Source organism: Rhineura floridana, chromosome 7, assembly GCF_030035675.1.
Source record: "Rhineura floridana isolate rRhiFlo1 chromosome 7, rRhiFlo1.hap2, whole genome shotgun sequence".
NCBI lineage: Eukaryota > Metazoa > Chordata > Lepidosauria > Squamata > Rhineuridae > Rhineura > Rhineura floridana.
In genome coordinates, this window is record NC_084486.1 from 112,783,392 (window position 1) to 112,799,100 (window position 15,709).

At 41.1% G+C, this 15,709-nt stretch overlaps 1 protein-coding gene across 3 annotated transcripts in view; it reads right to left on the reverse strand.

Moving 5' to 3' along the window:
• ATR (ATR serine/threonine kinase) overlaps positions 1-15,248 on the reverse strand; it is a 112,642-nt gene extending 97,394 nt beyond the window's left edge. For 2 of the 3 annotated variants that reach the window (XM_061636921.1, XM_061636922.1), the window contains exons 1-8: positions 14,960-15,248; positions 13,502-13,593; positions 11,833-11,982; positions 7,920-8,809; positions 4,661-4,845; positions 2,166-2,354; positions 1,588-1,817; positions 833-985 (exon numbers count right to left, since the gene is read on the reverse strand). In XM_061636921.1, the coding sequence (XP_061492905.1) occupies positions 833-985; positions 1,588-1,817; positions 2,166-2,354; positions 4,661-4,845; positions 7,920-8,809; positions 11,833-11,982; positions 13,502-13,593; positions 14,960-15,018 (1,948 nt within the window). In that variant the 5' untranslated portion in view covers positions 15,019-15,248. The remainder of the gene's footprint in view (positions 1-832; positions 986-1,587; positions 1,818-2,165; positions 2,355-4,660; positions 4,846-7,919; positions 8,810-11,832; positions 11,983-13,501; positions 13,594-14,959) is intronic. The other variant, XM_061636920.1, reaches the window with a different exon arrangement.
• Positions 15,249-15,709: the final 461 nt, after the last annotated feature.

A 15,709-nucleotide genomic window follows, 5' to 3' on the forward strand; every position in this document is an offset into this window, starting at 1 on the left:
CGAGCCCTCCTCCCTCAGCTTGTCACCCCAGTCCTCAAAGTCAGAGGACACCTCCTCAAAGCCTCCCCCCCCCATCCTGGATCACAACAATATACACCCCTCAACTTAGAACGGCTGGAAGTTTAGTGGAACAACAGTATATCATTTTATACTGAGAGTTCTGCAGTCATTAAGGATAATATTTTTAGAACAAAACCTCAGCACTTTTGTTCTACATAGGCCACAACATGCGTTTTCCACACAGATAGTTCTTGGGCTTTTAAGCCCTGCATTCCAACTGGAAAATATATTTTCAATGGACAACAAGGCCATCCAACTACAAGCAGCCATTGTTATTTACACTCTGGTTATATCCTGTTTGGATTACTGCAGTGTTGGACATGGGACTCGCTTGGAATTAGCTCCTGGCCCATTTCCAGGCACAATTCAAAGGACTGGTTCTAACCTTTAAACGCTCTAAACAGCCTGCATAAACCTGTCTAGTCATTGAGCTCATTCCCAGAGGCCCTCCTTCCAGCACATCCATCTTTAGAGATAAGGCAGGTGATGACCCAAGACAAAGCCTTTCAACAATGGCATCTTGACTTTGGATTGCTCTCCTGACAGAAGCTGGTTAATACCTTTTCAGTGCCAATTGAAGATAATTTTAGTGTTGGACTGTGTTTTAACTTAATAGTTAATGGCATATTTTGGAAGCTGTTCCATCTGTTTTTTAACTGTTGTTGTTTTTATCTACCAATTACCACTCCTAGAGCCTCCAGACTGAAGAGTGAGACAGAAACATAATTTCTAAAATTTTAAATTTTAAAATACGGTGTGGTTGTTTACTTACAAAAATGGCTTGAAGTATGTCTACTCAAAGCCAGAAGATCTGAATTCAGTGCAGGCAGCCTGAATGAAGGGTCATCGGAATGGCTGGAAATCCATGGCAACGACAGTATTCCAAATAAGTTTTCAATAATTTCATCATTAAACTGGAATTTTACTTTTGGGCGAGGGAAATAACAGACACCAATTTACTTCAGATGGCTTATGAAACAGATCCACACGCTGCTTACAAAATGGTAGCACCAAGTCATTGTAAATTAGGTAGAGGCCACAGCTTAGCAACAGCTCACATGCTTGCCATTGTGTTATATCTCGTTAAATCCCTGGCACATTAAGCAGAAAGCATCCTAGACAGTAAGGCTGTGAAAGACCTCTGCTCAAGCTGTCTGTCAGAGTTGTCAAATCAGTATAAGGTAGCTTCATTTGTTCATATGAAATGTTAAGATATAAGATGCTACCTGTATTGGATTTCAATTGGGTTTATATGTATGTTTTACATTTTAATTTTATATATATTAATTGTTTTTATATATGCAAATGTTTCAACTGTTTTTGTATATGTAATTATTCTATACTTGTTTGTGTTGTATTGTAAATTGCCTCATGGAAAGAGATTCATAAATTAAATAAATAAATAAGTAACACACTGTGATAATAAAGGGTACATGGTACATTCAGTTAAGTGAGAGTTGAATAACACAACTTCTAAGTTTTCAGAACATCACAAGTTAACTGCTATTATTTTACATAGCATCTCACCTTGCATGTAAAGTAAGGCATCAATTATTTTCACCACTCTTCGAATCACTGGTTCTAGATCAGTTATCTGTGAAGCAGGATCTAAAAGCTTCCAACAGACTTTAAGTGATCTCATAATAAATTCTGAAGAAATCCAGATTAACTGGACACGCTCTGCTGATTCTGAAGGCCAAACAGTATTATGTTTATGATTGCATAAATTACACAGATGAGCAATTTGATGATGTATGCTGTTAAAGAAAAGTAGTCACCTGGTTACTGAAATGGCTTAATCAGATGACATGTTCAGTCAGAACTCACAACTCAAGAATGGCAACAATCCTTACACAATCCAATCCGTTTTACAGCTCTACACACCCAAAACGTCATTAAATTCTCAACCCCGATATACATCCCCATACCCAAAGATATAGATTTAAATTAGGAAGAAGATCCTACATCAAAAATACCTTATTTACCAACTCGAAGGCTGCCGTACCAAACAGCAGTACGAGTATTTGTATAGAGATTCTGGTTAAAACATCAGTTGCCATTATAGTTTTGTATTTTACAGAAAATTGTAACTTTGATACTTTTACCTGTTGGTATTTAGTGCACAGTGCACAGTGCACAGAACAGCTAGTTGAATTATGAAAGCAACTCCCTCTATCGTTTGTAGAACTTCCACTGGAATAATGTCTTGTTCCAAGACCAAGAGCAGAGATTCTGCTTTCTTGCTTATAGCATTCCACAGCATGCTCTTCATTTTCATATTCAGTGCACTGAGGCTACAAATCAACAAATTCAAAAATAATGTAAACATGTTTTTATAAATAAAATAAATGTTTTTGTAAAAAATAATGTAAGGTGCAATGCAAACAGAGTTGTAGCAAATGTTAGTGCTACTCACAGTAGACCCACTGAAATTAATTGACCTATGTTTGTCATGCCCAATAATTTCAATGAGTTGTACCCAACAAAAGTCATCCAATGAGCACAAGGATGTCTGCTTGCACGATGGAACTTTCCCTCCTTCTCCTCTCCCTGTGCACCACTCTCTAAAAAAAATCTGCTCCAGAGTTGGGGAAACCTTCAGAACAGATCTGGGAAGGACACAGGGGAAGGAGAAGAGGTTCCACTGTGCAAGCCCTTGCACTAATGGGATGATTAATACGTCTACACTGAGTAGGACTAATACTGAATACAACCCTGAATGTGGAAATACATCAGAAGAAAATAGATAAATTGAATAAGGTCTTATCTCCTACCTTTTGACACATAAGTAAAAATGATACACTAAAGTGCATCACAGAAAACCGGGGGGGGGGGAGCAGTTGTTCCACTGATTTTAGGTCGCTATTGCAAGCGCACTTGGAGGAAGCAGATTATCTGGATCCATCTCAATCGGGCTTCAGGCCTGGACATGGAACTGAAACAGCCTTGGTCGCCTTGGTGGATGATATGAGGAGGGCGTGGGATAGAGGCGAATGCACCTTCCTTGTCCTCCTTGATCTCTCAGCGGCTTTTGATACCGTTGACCACACTCTCTTCTTGGACCGCCTGGAGAGGTTAGGCGTAGGGGGCACTGTATTGCAGTGGTTCCACTCCTTCCTCTCTGGTAGGTACCAAAGAGTAGCATTGGAGGAGGAGGTGTCGGATCCTTGGCCTCTCACTTGTGGGGTGCCTCAGGGTTCCATCCTCTCTCCAATGCTGTTCAACATCTATATAAAGCCGCTGGGGGCAATCATCAGGAATTTTGGGCTGTGGTGTCATCAATATGCGGATGACACGCAGCTCTATCTCTCATTTAAATCTTCACCAAGGTTGGCTGTAGAAACCCTGTCCAAGTGCCTGAAGTCGGTGAGTGGCTGGATGGGAAGGAATAAGCTGAAGCTGAATTCAGACAAAACCGAGGTACTATGTGTGGGAGACAAGGGAGGGCTAGGGGATATTGACCTGGTACTCAATGGGGTACATTTGCCCCTGAAAGACCAGGTCTGCAGCCTGGGGGTCATTCTTGATTCCCAGCTGTCCATGGAGGCTCAGGTTTCGGCTGTGAGCCGGGCGGCGCTGTATCAACTCCATCTGATACGGAGGCTGCGCCCCTACCTTCCCAACCATCTGCTCCCACCAGTAGTACATGCCCTAGTCACCTCTCGCCTAGACTACTGTAATGCGCTCTACGTGGCATTACCCTTGAAAACGGTCCGGAAGTTGCAACTGGTACAGAATGCAGCGGCTTGTCTGATTAAAGGCAGCCGCCGGCAGGATCACATCACCCCAGTGCTAAAAGAGTTGCACTGGTTACCGGTTGCTTACCGAGCCCAATTCAAGGTGATGGTTCTGACCTTTAAATCCCTATACGGTTTCGGACCAGTCTATCTAAAGGAGCGCCTCCAGCATCGGCAGGGATGCCGCTCAACAAGATCAGCCTCAGAGGACCTTCTCTCGATCCCACCGGTTAAAACAGCCAGACTGGTGAGGACCAGAGAGAGGGCCTTCTCAATAGTGGCCCCCACCCTGTGGAATTCTCTCCCAAATGATCTCCGCCATGCCCCTTCGATGATGAGCTTCCGCCGGACTTTAAAGACCTGGTTTTTCAGACAAGCCTTTGGACTGGGTTAATTTTTATTGTCGGTTTTATATTTTTATATTTTAAACATTGTAATATGTAATGTATTTTACTTGTACGTCGCCCAGAGTGGCTGGACAACCAGCCAGATGGGCAACTAATAAATATAATATAATAATAATAATAGTAAGCAATGGACAAACCAGTTTGTTGAAAAATGTTTTTCATTTGTCATGTTTTGGAACAGCAATCATGAGGATAACATTCAACCATGTGTTATGGCTGCTTCATTTGTGTCCCCCCCCCCCCCCCAAATACTATCCGTGTGTTTATTTTAGGTTTTCAAATGAAAGTAACTGAGCCTAAGTGGACAGGGGGAAATGAAGGCACGATCTACTGTACAGTATAAATTAAAAGCATATCTAAAATAGATGTGAAGACAAGAGTTCCATTGATTACTAATTACATTATCAGCGCTAGTTTCCAAGTTTCCATAGTAATAGCTAAAGTGAACCATCTTACTCTGGTGGAGCTGCCAACTTTTTAGACTGCCTTAAGGACAGACTTAGACGCAGCCTTTTTTCTGGAACTTCATCACTGCTACTGCTCCCTCCATCAGTATCAGATGTCTCTGGATTCTTGCCACATTCCTGGATGATCTCTTCTGCTTCTGTCTTCAAGGCTGCATACAGTGGACTCAGCAGATACTAAGACAGATAAGAACACACATACCTCAATAGTGCTGCAGAACTTCAGAGAAGTAAACAGGATAAATAAAAATATGATTATAAAATTGTATTTTAGATGCCTGCTAAAACCATTTTTGTTAATGCAATTCTACCTAGGCATAACGTATATTTGCTTTTAAAACTGTTGACTTTACGTGTTTTTGATAACTTGGTCTGTTTTTATCATTTTTTAAATAAATATTTTATGCTATAATGTAAACCACTTAAGAGTTTTTTTTATTATTTATCTTGCTAAATAAAAACATTAAATAATATATTTACTCCCATTGGTGTAAAATTGATTATTTATTTTATTTTTAAAATTTATATACCATTCTTTGTCAAGAGACCCAGGGTGGTTTACAACATAGCGGATGACAAACAATATGTGAAAATACTTAACATAATATTTATATTATACAAAACTTAAAGCAATTATAAGAAATACATAATAAAATACAAACTCTCACAACATAAAATTCCCTTGTATCCACACGTGGATTATATATGGAAACAGGATTATTAATTTCAGTTATTTTAAAAACTAAAATTGTTTAGGCTGTGCAACACTTAATTGTAAATTAAAGGTCTCCCCCATTGTTGTCATCTATTAAATCAATACTGTTAAACTAGGAATTAAATATAGCCCCCCTAATGCCTCACTGTTGCCTGTGTAGAGAAGGAGAGCTGTATAGAAAGAGTAGCAACCGTTGCAACAGGACTTGTTGGCAGTCCATTTTGCAGAAGAGATGGAAGGGGAAGGCCAGGGCCCTCCATTCCCCTCAAAGGGCCTTCTTCTCATACTAATTTCTCACAAGGGCTTTATATAGTTTGCCAGCATTTTGTGCTACACGACCCTAGTTACCTACATCAGGGATGGGGAACCTGTGACCGTCCAGATGTTGCTAAACTACAACTCCCATCATCCCTGACTACTGTCCATGCTGGGTGGGGCTGATGGGAGTTGGAGTCCACAGGTTAGCCATCCCTGACTTGCACAGGACCTGTAAAAAAATATCACTACACACAGGTATCATTTATTCACACTTTTGTTGAAACAGTCTCTTCAAATTTAGACTTGCTAATGGTTAGTAAACTGGACATTTTACTGCAGCAATACTACTATTCACATCAGTCCCCATTCTTAAAGTGAGGAAACACAGAAAGAATAAGATGTATTCTACATTTGACTGAGTGGATCCAGGGTGTGGTCAATGTGTCGTTGTGGGAGGGAGTAGTTCCAGCCACTCTGAAAGAGGCACTGATCCGATTGCTCCTGAAAAAGCCCACCCTGGACCCACTGGTTTGTGACAACTACTGCCCGGTCGCTAAAAACCCCTTTCTAGGGAAGGTGATTGAGAGGGTTGTGGCGCAGCAACTGCAATTACTCTTGGATGAAACAGATTATCTTGACCCATTCCAGTCTGTAGCTGTAATGGTAAGACAGCTGCGGCCGTTTCTGGACCAGGATAGCCTGACCACTGTTGTCCACACACTGGTAACCTCCAGGCTGGATTACTGTAATGCATTCTATGTGGGGCTGCCCTTGAGGTTGGTCCGGACGCTGTAGCTGATGCAAAATGCTGCTGAGAGACTGCTCACTGGGGCAGGGCATCGCCAACATGTCACCCCTGGCTGTTTATTAGCTACTGGGCTAAGGTCAAGGTTCTGGTTTCAGTGTACAAAGCCTTGTACAGCTTGGGACCAGGATACCTGAAATACCTCATATACCCAGTCAATCACTCTGCTCTGCAGGTGAGGGCCTCCTGCAAATACCATCTTATCAGTAGGTCCGTTCCACACAACATAGGAAACGGACCTTTAGTGTGGTGGCATCTACCATTTGGAATTCCCTCCCCTTAAATATTAGACAGTCACCATCTGTTATCTTTTTGGCACCTCCTGAAGACCTTCCTCTTTTAACAAGCCTTTTAAGTAGAGACTCTATCCCAGTCTGCGTCTGTGTTGGAATTGCTTTTTAATGAGTTTTTAAAGCTTTGTTCTAATATGTTTCTAAGGATGTTTTCTATGGCCATACTACCCTGAACACATCCAATCTCAGAAGCTAAGCAGCATCAGGCCTGGTTAGTACTTGGATGGGAGACTGCCTGGAAATACCAGGTGCCTTGGCTTAGAGGAAGGCAATGGTAAACCACCTCTGAATACATCTTACCATGAAAATCCTATGAATATATATATTCTGTAAGTTATAATAGACTTGAATGCATATAACTGCAAAGGATGTTTTGTTTCAATATATTTTAAAGTTTGTTTTTATGATGTTTTAGAGTGTTTTTAGTGCTTTTGTTTGCCGCCCTGGGTTCCTACTGGGAGATAATCTAATAATAAAATAAATAAATAAATATTTTACTAGGCTTTTTATAGCTATGAAAGTCCATTTGTATGAATTAAATTGCAAATTCTGAGCCTGATTAGGTAGGCATAAATAAATACAAAAGTACATTAAACGCCACAAACAAATGTTGCTTTGCGGAAAGGCTACAGCTCAGTGGAAGAGCAAATGCTTTGCACGTAGAAGATCCCAGGTTCAATCCATGTCATCTCCAGGTATGGGTAGGAAAGCTCCCTGTCTGAAACACTGGAGAGCCACTGCCAGTCCATGTGGACACTACTGAGCTAGATGGACCAATGACCTGATTACCAAATCAGTAAGGCAGCTTCCTATGTTCCTATACAGGCATACCCCGCTTTAAAGTTCGCAATGGGACCGGAGAGTATACTTTAAGCGAAAATAAACTTTAAGTGAAGCAATTGTCTTCACTTGTACTGCACGCAATCACCACTAGATGGCAGCGGCGTCATGCTAATAAAGTATACGTTATTGCGAAGCGCGCAAACGTTAATTGGGGTATGGGGACGTATGGAGCATGTACGTTATAGCGAGGCAATGTTAAGTGAAGCGACGTTAAGCAGGGTATGCCTGTACTTAAGTGTTTTCTGAAATATTTTTTACGCATGCCTTAAAATCTGTGACCCTCAAGCCAAGCCACCAAGCAGAGATTTCATGGTTATTGTTTGTTCATACAACTCACCTCCTGCTCCTCCTGGCTTCCAACTACTGCAACAAAAAATCTGCAGATGTTGTTAATACGGATCTTTCTAACTGAAACAGCAGATTCATATCCAGCTGGCACAAACATCATGAAATACTGCAGTATGTGACATAACACTCCTTTCATCTTCTCAGCCTGAAGAAACCTCAGCACATCAGCTTCAAATAATGCATGGAGCTTCTCCAGAAGTATGTTTAGATAAATAGGTTCAATATTCTGATAGGAATGCACTTCAAAAGGAAATAAAGTTCTCACCAATATTAACAATGGCTCCTCATATAGCTCCAACTTTGCAGCATCCATTTCATGGATGGACTGCAACACACCAAAAAAAATTGAGAAGAAACTGTTGGCTAGCTCTTCCGGAGGACCTCCTAGTTGCACCAGTTCTGTTAAAAAGGTCATACTCAAAACCTTAACCTTTGGACTCCCATAGTCCAACAGAGAACATCCTATTTCCCAAAGGGTAATATCCTGTGGCTTAAAAAGCACATAAGAAACTATTTCAGTAAGAATTCTCATCAAAGTTATCTCCAAGCATTCTACATTGCTCATGTTCATTAACTGTAGCTGGACAGAACTTAAATAGCCCGTATGTACGTTGGGAGTGCATGAAAATCTTTTCAGAATCACAGGCCAGCTGAATGAATCCCCCTGGAAGTGAGCCCCCACATTTCCTTCATGGAGTAAAATCAGATCTTGAAGAAGATGCAGCAATTCTCTTGTCAACAAGTTAAATATGGCACAGTTCTTGACTTTGAAAAGACACAGTAAGGAGCAAACTACGTTACTGATGTTCTCATGTAAAATGTGGCAGTTTGGAGTGGCAGCAATTCTCAAAAGCCTTGCTATGATCCAGCAGCTAAATTCTAGAAGAAGAAAGGGAAAGTTAAGATTATTGTCCTATGCCCACTTACTATAAGTTCCAATTAAAACTGACATTTATTACCGGGAAACCCGTAAATCAGCAGGTTGCAAGTCTTGTAGTAGATAACGCACTGCAGATATGCTCTGATGATTAGTTAAAAGTGTTGTTTTATTGGGCTTTGGATTTCAGTAGTTTTATTGCCCCTCCTAGTTTGATGCTGTGATACTACACTGCTGCTAATCAGTTTTGTTTTCACATTTCATTTAGATTATTTTTTATTTTAATATGTATATCAATCTATGTATTTTAAAATTAAGGTTTTTTTATTTTTCTATGTACCATGGAAGCTTTTTGCAGAAAAGCCGTCCATTAACAGAAATATAAATAAATTAGTTAAGAGAACACTGTATAATAAGCAGCACGTCTCATTTGAAGACTTGCTTTCAAACAGCAACAAAAACCTCTGAATACAATAATCCTCAGTCAAATGTGATTAGATCGCAAAAAAACAGCAGTTCCTTTTTGTCATTCAACCCAAGTATCTATCAGTGGCATACTAGACTCAGCTCTCTGATGTAACTACTAAGAGATTTTTTTTGTCATTTAGGATGTACTCACAAAAATATTAAAACTGCCAGCTCTAAGCTTCACAAAACTGAGCTTCCCACTGTTGCTTTTTCTGTACTGTCAATTTGCACCACATAATGTTTCACAAGGAAATAAATTATCCAAACTGAGGACACTGAAGTTAGGCCAGATACCTTACTGGGCATTCCTAAGTATATCTAACACAAAAGTAACTCCCACTGACGTCAAGGGAGCTTACTCACAGGTAAGTAGGTACAGGATAACAGTACTAATCTTTTCTTCTCTACCTCAGTGGTAGAGTATCTGCTTTGCACACTGAAGGTCCAAGGTTCAATCCCTGACCTCTCCACATAGGGATGAGAGACAACCCTGACTGAAATCCTGGAGAGCCGCTGCCAGTTTGTGTAGACAACACTGAGCAAGATGGACCAACTGTCTGACTCAGTATAAGGCAGCTCCCTAAGTTCCTATTGTAAGTTCATATGAGAATATTACTTTAAAGTTACAATATGCCATAAAGATAGTATTCTGTTCTGTTCTGAATTTCAAAGATGTACACAACAGTTTCTTGTCAATGACCCCGACAATTATCCTGCAACTTGCTGAAGGCTATTAGTTGAATCCTTTGCCAAATTAGTATTTAAACCCAGGTCTAACTCTCAAACAATGCATAATTAACCAATTTGTCAGTTTGGACAACAGAACAAGCTGTGGTTAAGCAAATATGGAAGCATAACCTTCTAAACTCCTCCTCGTGGCTGTGCTGGAGAAGAAGTTGGGAGGTGAACACCAAGTCTGCAAGTACTCTTGGGTGAAACAGATTATCTTGACCCATCCCAGTCTGGGTTCAGGCCTGGTTATGGGACTGAATCAGCCTTGGTCGCCCTGATGGATGACCTTTATCGGGAGAAGGACAGGGGAAGTGCGACCCTGTTATTCTTACTTGATCTCTCAGCAGCTTTTGATACCATTGACCATGGTATCTTTCTGGGCTGACTTGGTGAGATGGGTATTGGAGGCACTGTTTTACAGTGGTTCTGATCCTATCTCACAGGTCACTCTCAGAGAATAGCATTAGGTGACTGCCTTTCGGCCCCCTGGCAGTTGTGCTGTGGGGTGCCGCAGGGTACCATCTTGTCCCCCATGCTGTTTAACAACTATATGAAGCCCTTGGAAGCGGTCATCAGGAGTTTTGGGGCAAGGTGTCAGCAGTATGCTGATGATACGCAGCTCTATTTCTCTGTAACATCTGAATCGGGAGAGGCCGTGCAATCCTTGGACCACTGCCTGGACTCGGTGGTGGGCTGGATGAGGGCCAATAGACTGAGTCTGAATCCTAGCAAGACGGAGGCGCTGTGGGCTGGTGGTTCCCAAATTCAGATAATTGGCCAGTTGCCTGCTATGGACGGGGTCATACTCCCTCTGAAAGAGCAGGTCCGTAGCCTGGGGGTGCCCCTGGATCCATCTTTGTTGCTAGAGGCCCAGGTGACCTCAGTGGCTAGGAGTGCCTTTTACCAGCTTCGGCTGGTGAGACAGCTGTGGCCGTTTCTGGACCAGGATAGCCTGACCACTGTTGTCCACGCACTGGTACCCTCTAGGCTGGATTACTGTAATGCGCTCTATGTGGGGCTGCCCTTGAGGTTGGTCCGGAAGCTGCAGCTGGTGCAAAATGCGGCCGCCAGACTGCTCACTGGGGCAGGGTATCACCAACATGTCACCCCGCTGCTGAAAGAATTGCACTGGCTGCCCATTTGCTACCAGGCCAAGTTCAAGGTTCTAGTCTTGGTGTACAAAGCCCTACACAGCTCGGGACCAGGATACCTGAAAGACCGTCTTACCCCTTATATACCCAGTCAATCACTGGCTCTGCAGGTGAGGGCCTCCTGCAGATACCATCTTATCGGAGGTTCGTTCTGCACAATATAGGCAATGGACCTTTAGTGTGGCAGCACCTACCCTGTGGAATTCCCTCCCTTTGAATATTAGGCAGGCGCCATCTCTGCTATCTTTTCGGCGCCTTTTGAAGACTTTCCTCTTTCAACAAGCCTTTTAGGTTGAGACCTATCCCAGTCTGTGTCTGTGTTAGAATTGCTTAATATGTTTTTTAATAATGTTTTTAACCCTTTTAAAAAGTTTTTTTAAATGTTTTTAACGCTGTTTTGTTTTAATGTATTTTAAGATCTGCTTTTATGATGTTTTAAAGTGTTTTTAGCGCTTTCTTTGTCACCCTGGGCTCCTGCTGGGAGGAAGGGCGGGATACAAATAATAAATAAATAAATAAGGTTCTATGCAGCTTATCCTCATCACGATAAATTATGATTTAGCATGACATCTGAATTGGGCCAATGAAAAGGGATAATCAAGACCTGTGGTGCGCAGTGTTGTGAGCTGGTTTACCATACTAAATCCCAAATAGAAATACTTAAATAAACTCACCAGTACAGCTCGATTCGGTGACACTTTGCTGATGAATTACTGTTCCATTTACAAATACAAGTGGAGAAGATTTCATGATATGTAGAATAAAATCGAGCAACATGACTGAACTTGGCTGTGATTCAGTTTTCTTAACAAGTTCTAAAGCCACTAAAAAGGAAACAGATTCATGTTATGCTACAATAAACCTATTCTAAGACAAATGTTAACATTTGTTGTGCTGCAACAGACAATCCTGTACAACTATAATCATGTATTCTTAAACATACATGTTTTCCATATTTGAATTCCTTTATATCACTGTAATGTTGAAGAAAAGTAAGAAAGGATGCTGTTTACCAGGTTGGGCAAACCTCCTCGAAAAGTATGAAATTTATTTTTAATATATATTCCTATAGGTACCTTTCATTGTTTTCAAAGGGAAACTATCACAGCAAATCTTCATACATGAGGAAAGGAAATAATGCATATGCTCACTGTTTGTTACAAATTGCAGTTTCTAGAATAGCGCTGAACATGGAAAACTGTAATTAGCAAAACAGGCATACAAAGCTGGATCAAATCATTCTTTGATATCCTGGTTTGTTAACCATAGCTGCAATCCTAAACTTGCATAGTAGGGAATAAGTTCTATGGCACACAATGGCAGTTTCTTTTCAGTAAAAATGCATATGTTTGCACTAGAACTATGGGTCATAGACAGCGCTACCTTCTGCTACCACAACAGACTTCCACTTGCACAATGGAACTCTCCCCTCCTCTCTTCCTGTGAACCATTAAAATGTGTTCCAGAGGTGTTTGAGGATTCTCTGCAGCAGATTTTGAGGGCACACAGGGGAAAGGATGGGGACGGCCAATTGCACAAGTATTAACTCCATGTATGGAGTGTTGGATCAACCTATGATTTGTACAACTATTTCTCACATAATGCTAAACCACGGTGTAGTAATAAGTGGACAAACCTCCATGCTCATAATCCACGGTTTGAAATTGGCTGTTTAGCAACTATTTATTGTCTGTTGTAACCAGCATTCCTGGTTCATATGCAATGCTAAGCTGAGGTTCTTTAAAACTAACCTCAACAGAACTCCTTTTCCTGACTGCACAAGGAGGAGGGGGGCATGCAATCCTGATGTTTCACTTGGGCTTGTGGAAGTTCTCCACTTCCTTACCTTCTGCATAGGGAAGGGGAAAGACAAGCACACACGCCTGAGGCTCAGCCTTGCTTAGTCTCATAACAATGGCTTGTTGCAACATCTGAATATTTATTTTTCTATTTAAATCTCTGATACCAAACTGCAATCCTATGGATTGTACCCATTTATTACCAATAAAAACCTGATAATAATTATAACAAGTTCTATAACTAAACAAAATTGCTAAGTCAATCAAAAGCTTATTTAAAATGCCCCCTAAGTACTTTTTCCCCAATGAAGGAAAGTTAATCCTCCATTCAACTCCAAAAGGATGTTCCCCTCCACTCCCCTTGCCAAATGCATTATTACCACTAACATGCATATAATATCAGAAGTATTGCCTAATCTTTGAGAACGACCCACTCATCAAGATTTGGTGACAGGTCAATGCGGGACACAAGTAATGCAGGGTTTGCCCTTTTTGATACTTTCAAAGTGTGGCCCCTTTCATATTTGGGGCTTTATTTACTCACCAACTTCTACATCCACCAGGATTCGATCAATGAACTGACAGAGTATTTGTCTTGGCTTCTGTACAACAGTATTGTACTCCTCTGGATTAGCACTGGAATTAAGAATTATTTAAAAAGTTACATATTTTTCTTCTTTAATGAATTATTTAAACTATTTAGAAGTCTCTGCACAATCGGCTGAACATCAGGAAAAACTTCCTAACTGTTCGAGCCATACAACAATGGAACCAATGACCTAAAGAGGCAGTGGGTTCTCCGACACTGGAGGCATTCAAGAGGCAGCTGGACAGCCATCTGTCAGGAATGCTCTGATTTGGATTCCTGCATTGAGCAAGGGGTTGAACTTGATGGCCTTATAGGCCTCTTCCAACTCTACTATTCTATGATAATGCTTAATTTCAGACGCAATATCATATTTCCCAGTGGGGATGGGTTGGATGCAGTCAGCAGTCATTACAAGTGGAGATGCAAAGACTAGACTCTACTTAGAAAGCCACTCTCTCCCCCCTGAAATAGAAGCCCTTTATCTACAGTTTGACACACTGGAGAAGGGGCTTCCACATATGGCCTTACCAGCTATAACTGTAGTCCCTTTAGTACCACCCTCTCTATATATGTATATATATATGTATGTGTGTGTATGTGTATGTATATGTATATATATATATTGTATTTTATATATTTTAATTGTATTTTATCTATTTTAATGTTTTTGTGATTTTACTGTTTACAATTTTATTATTTACGTGTTAGATTTTATTTTTGTAAGCCGCCCTGAGTGCCCTATTATAGGGTGGAAGGGTGGAATAGAAATATTTTAAATAAATAAATAAATAATACATTCCAAAGATGATAGTGGATAGATCACCTGTCCTTCACTAGCTGGTCCCAGGGTGCATTACAGCAATATAAAATAAGCTCTACAGAACTCTTGCTCAGCTGAACCCTACATATAAACACTCTCCACTTCAAATACCTGAGCATCAGTTGCCAACTAATGAGCTGGTACCCAAAGGTGGGTAGTGCCACTGGTACTATATTTGCTATTTCTGTTGAATAAGGAATAGCCAGAGGAAGGAGACAGAGCAAGACTACATCTCTGTTTCAAATATATACCTGTTCATTGCTAGTTTTAACTATTATGCCTCAGGAATTGCTGTTTAGTGCAGGCTCTGTACAAAGCCTCTAACCTCTTTACCATTTGGTGCCCCTGGACCAGTCACAATCTCTGAGCTTAGCCTACCTCACAGGGTTGTTGTGAGGATGAAATGGGGTTGCAGGACAAACCAAGCATACCACCTTAGGCTTACTGGAGGAAAGAAAGGATTTAAATATAATAAATAGTAATAATTATCAGGGTTTCATGGGCAGAAATAAAATAAACGGGCCCAGAAAAACAATGCAAGCAAGCACGAAAGATACTTCTTTCCCACTCCAACTAGTTGGCCTCAGACCTACCAGCCCAGTTCCCTGAGGGCAGGGATCATGGAGGCCATCTCCAGTCCCTGATCTGCCATGGTCGCTCTCCGCACCCTTCCGATTTCTCTCCCGCCAGCTCGCTTTCGACTTCACTTCGCTCCAGCAGAAAATAGACGGTGGCTGGTAGGAGTCAAACTTCCTAGAAACGCGCTTAACATCGCCATCTGTCTTTCTCTCTTTGTGTGTGTGCAGTAATAGTACGAACACAGCTCCGCGCTGCATTCATCCAGTTTCGTTGGCCGAAACGAGAAAGGATATATGGGTTGATATTAGATTAATTACTTCTCCATGCAAGGGGAAAGACTGGAGAAGATCTTTAGGCTACATACCAAAATAATTACAGTATTTAGCTAGTTAACAACCCACTCCTACGCATTTGTTTTACACCGAAGTAAGTCACACTGTGATGTCCTATGCCTTGCTTAGTTTTTTAGGTGTTAATCCTATATACACACTTACCTGGGAGTAAGTACCATTGAGTTCAATGGGGCTCACTTCTGAGTAGACATGTATTAAGCTTACACTGTTTGATGCAGCAATCCAACAGTTCGGGCTGAAAACCAATGCTTAGTTAGGATTGCACCTGTACTGCTGACAAACGTAAAAGGACTCAGGTCTTGCTGACAGGTCTGTACCTAAAAACTAAGCAACGCGTTTCTTTTCTTTTTTGTCATCTTTACAGATTTCAGAACTGAAAATGTAAATAAATTAAAATTCGCTGGCGTCAAC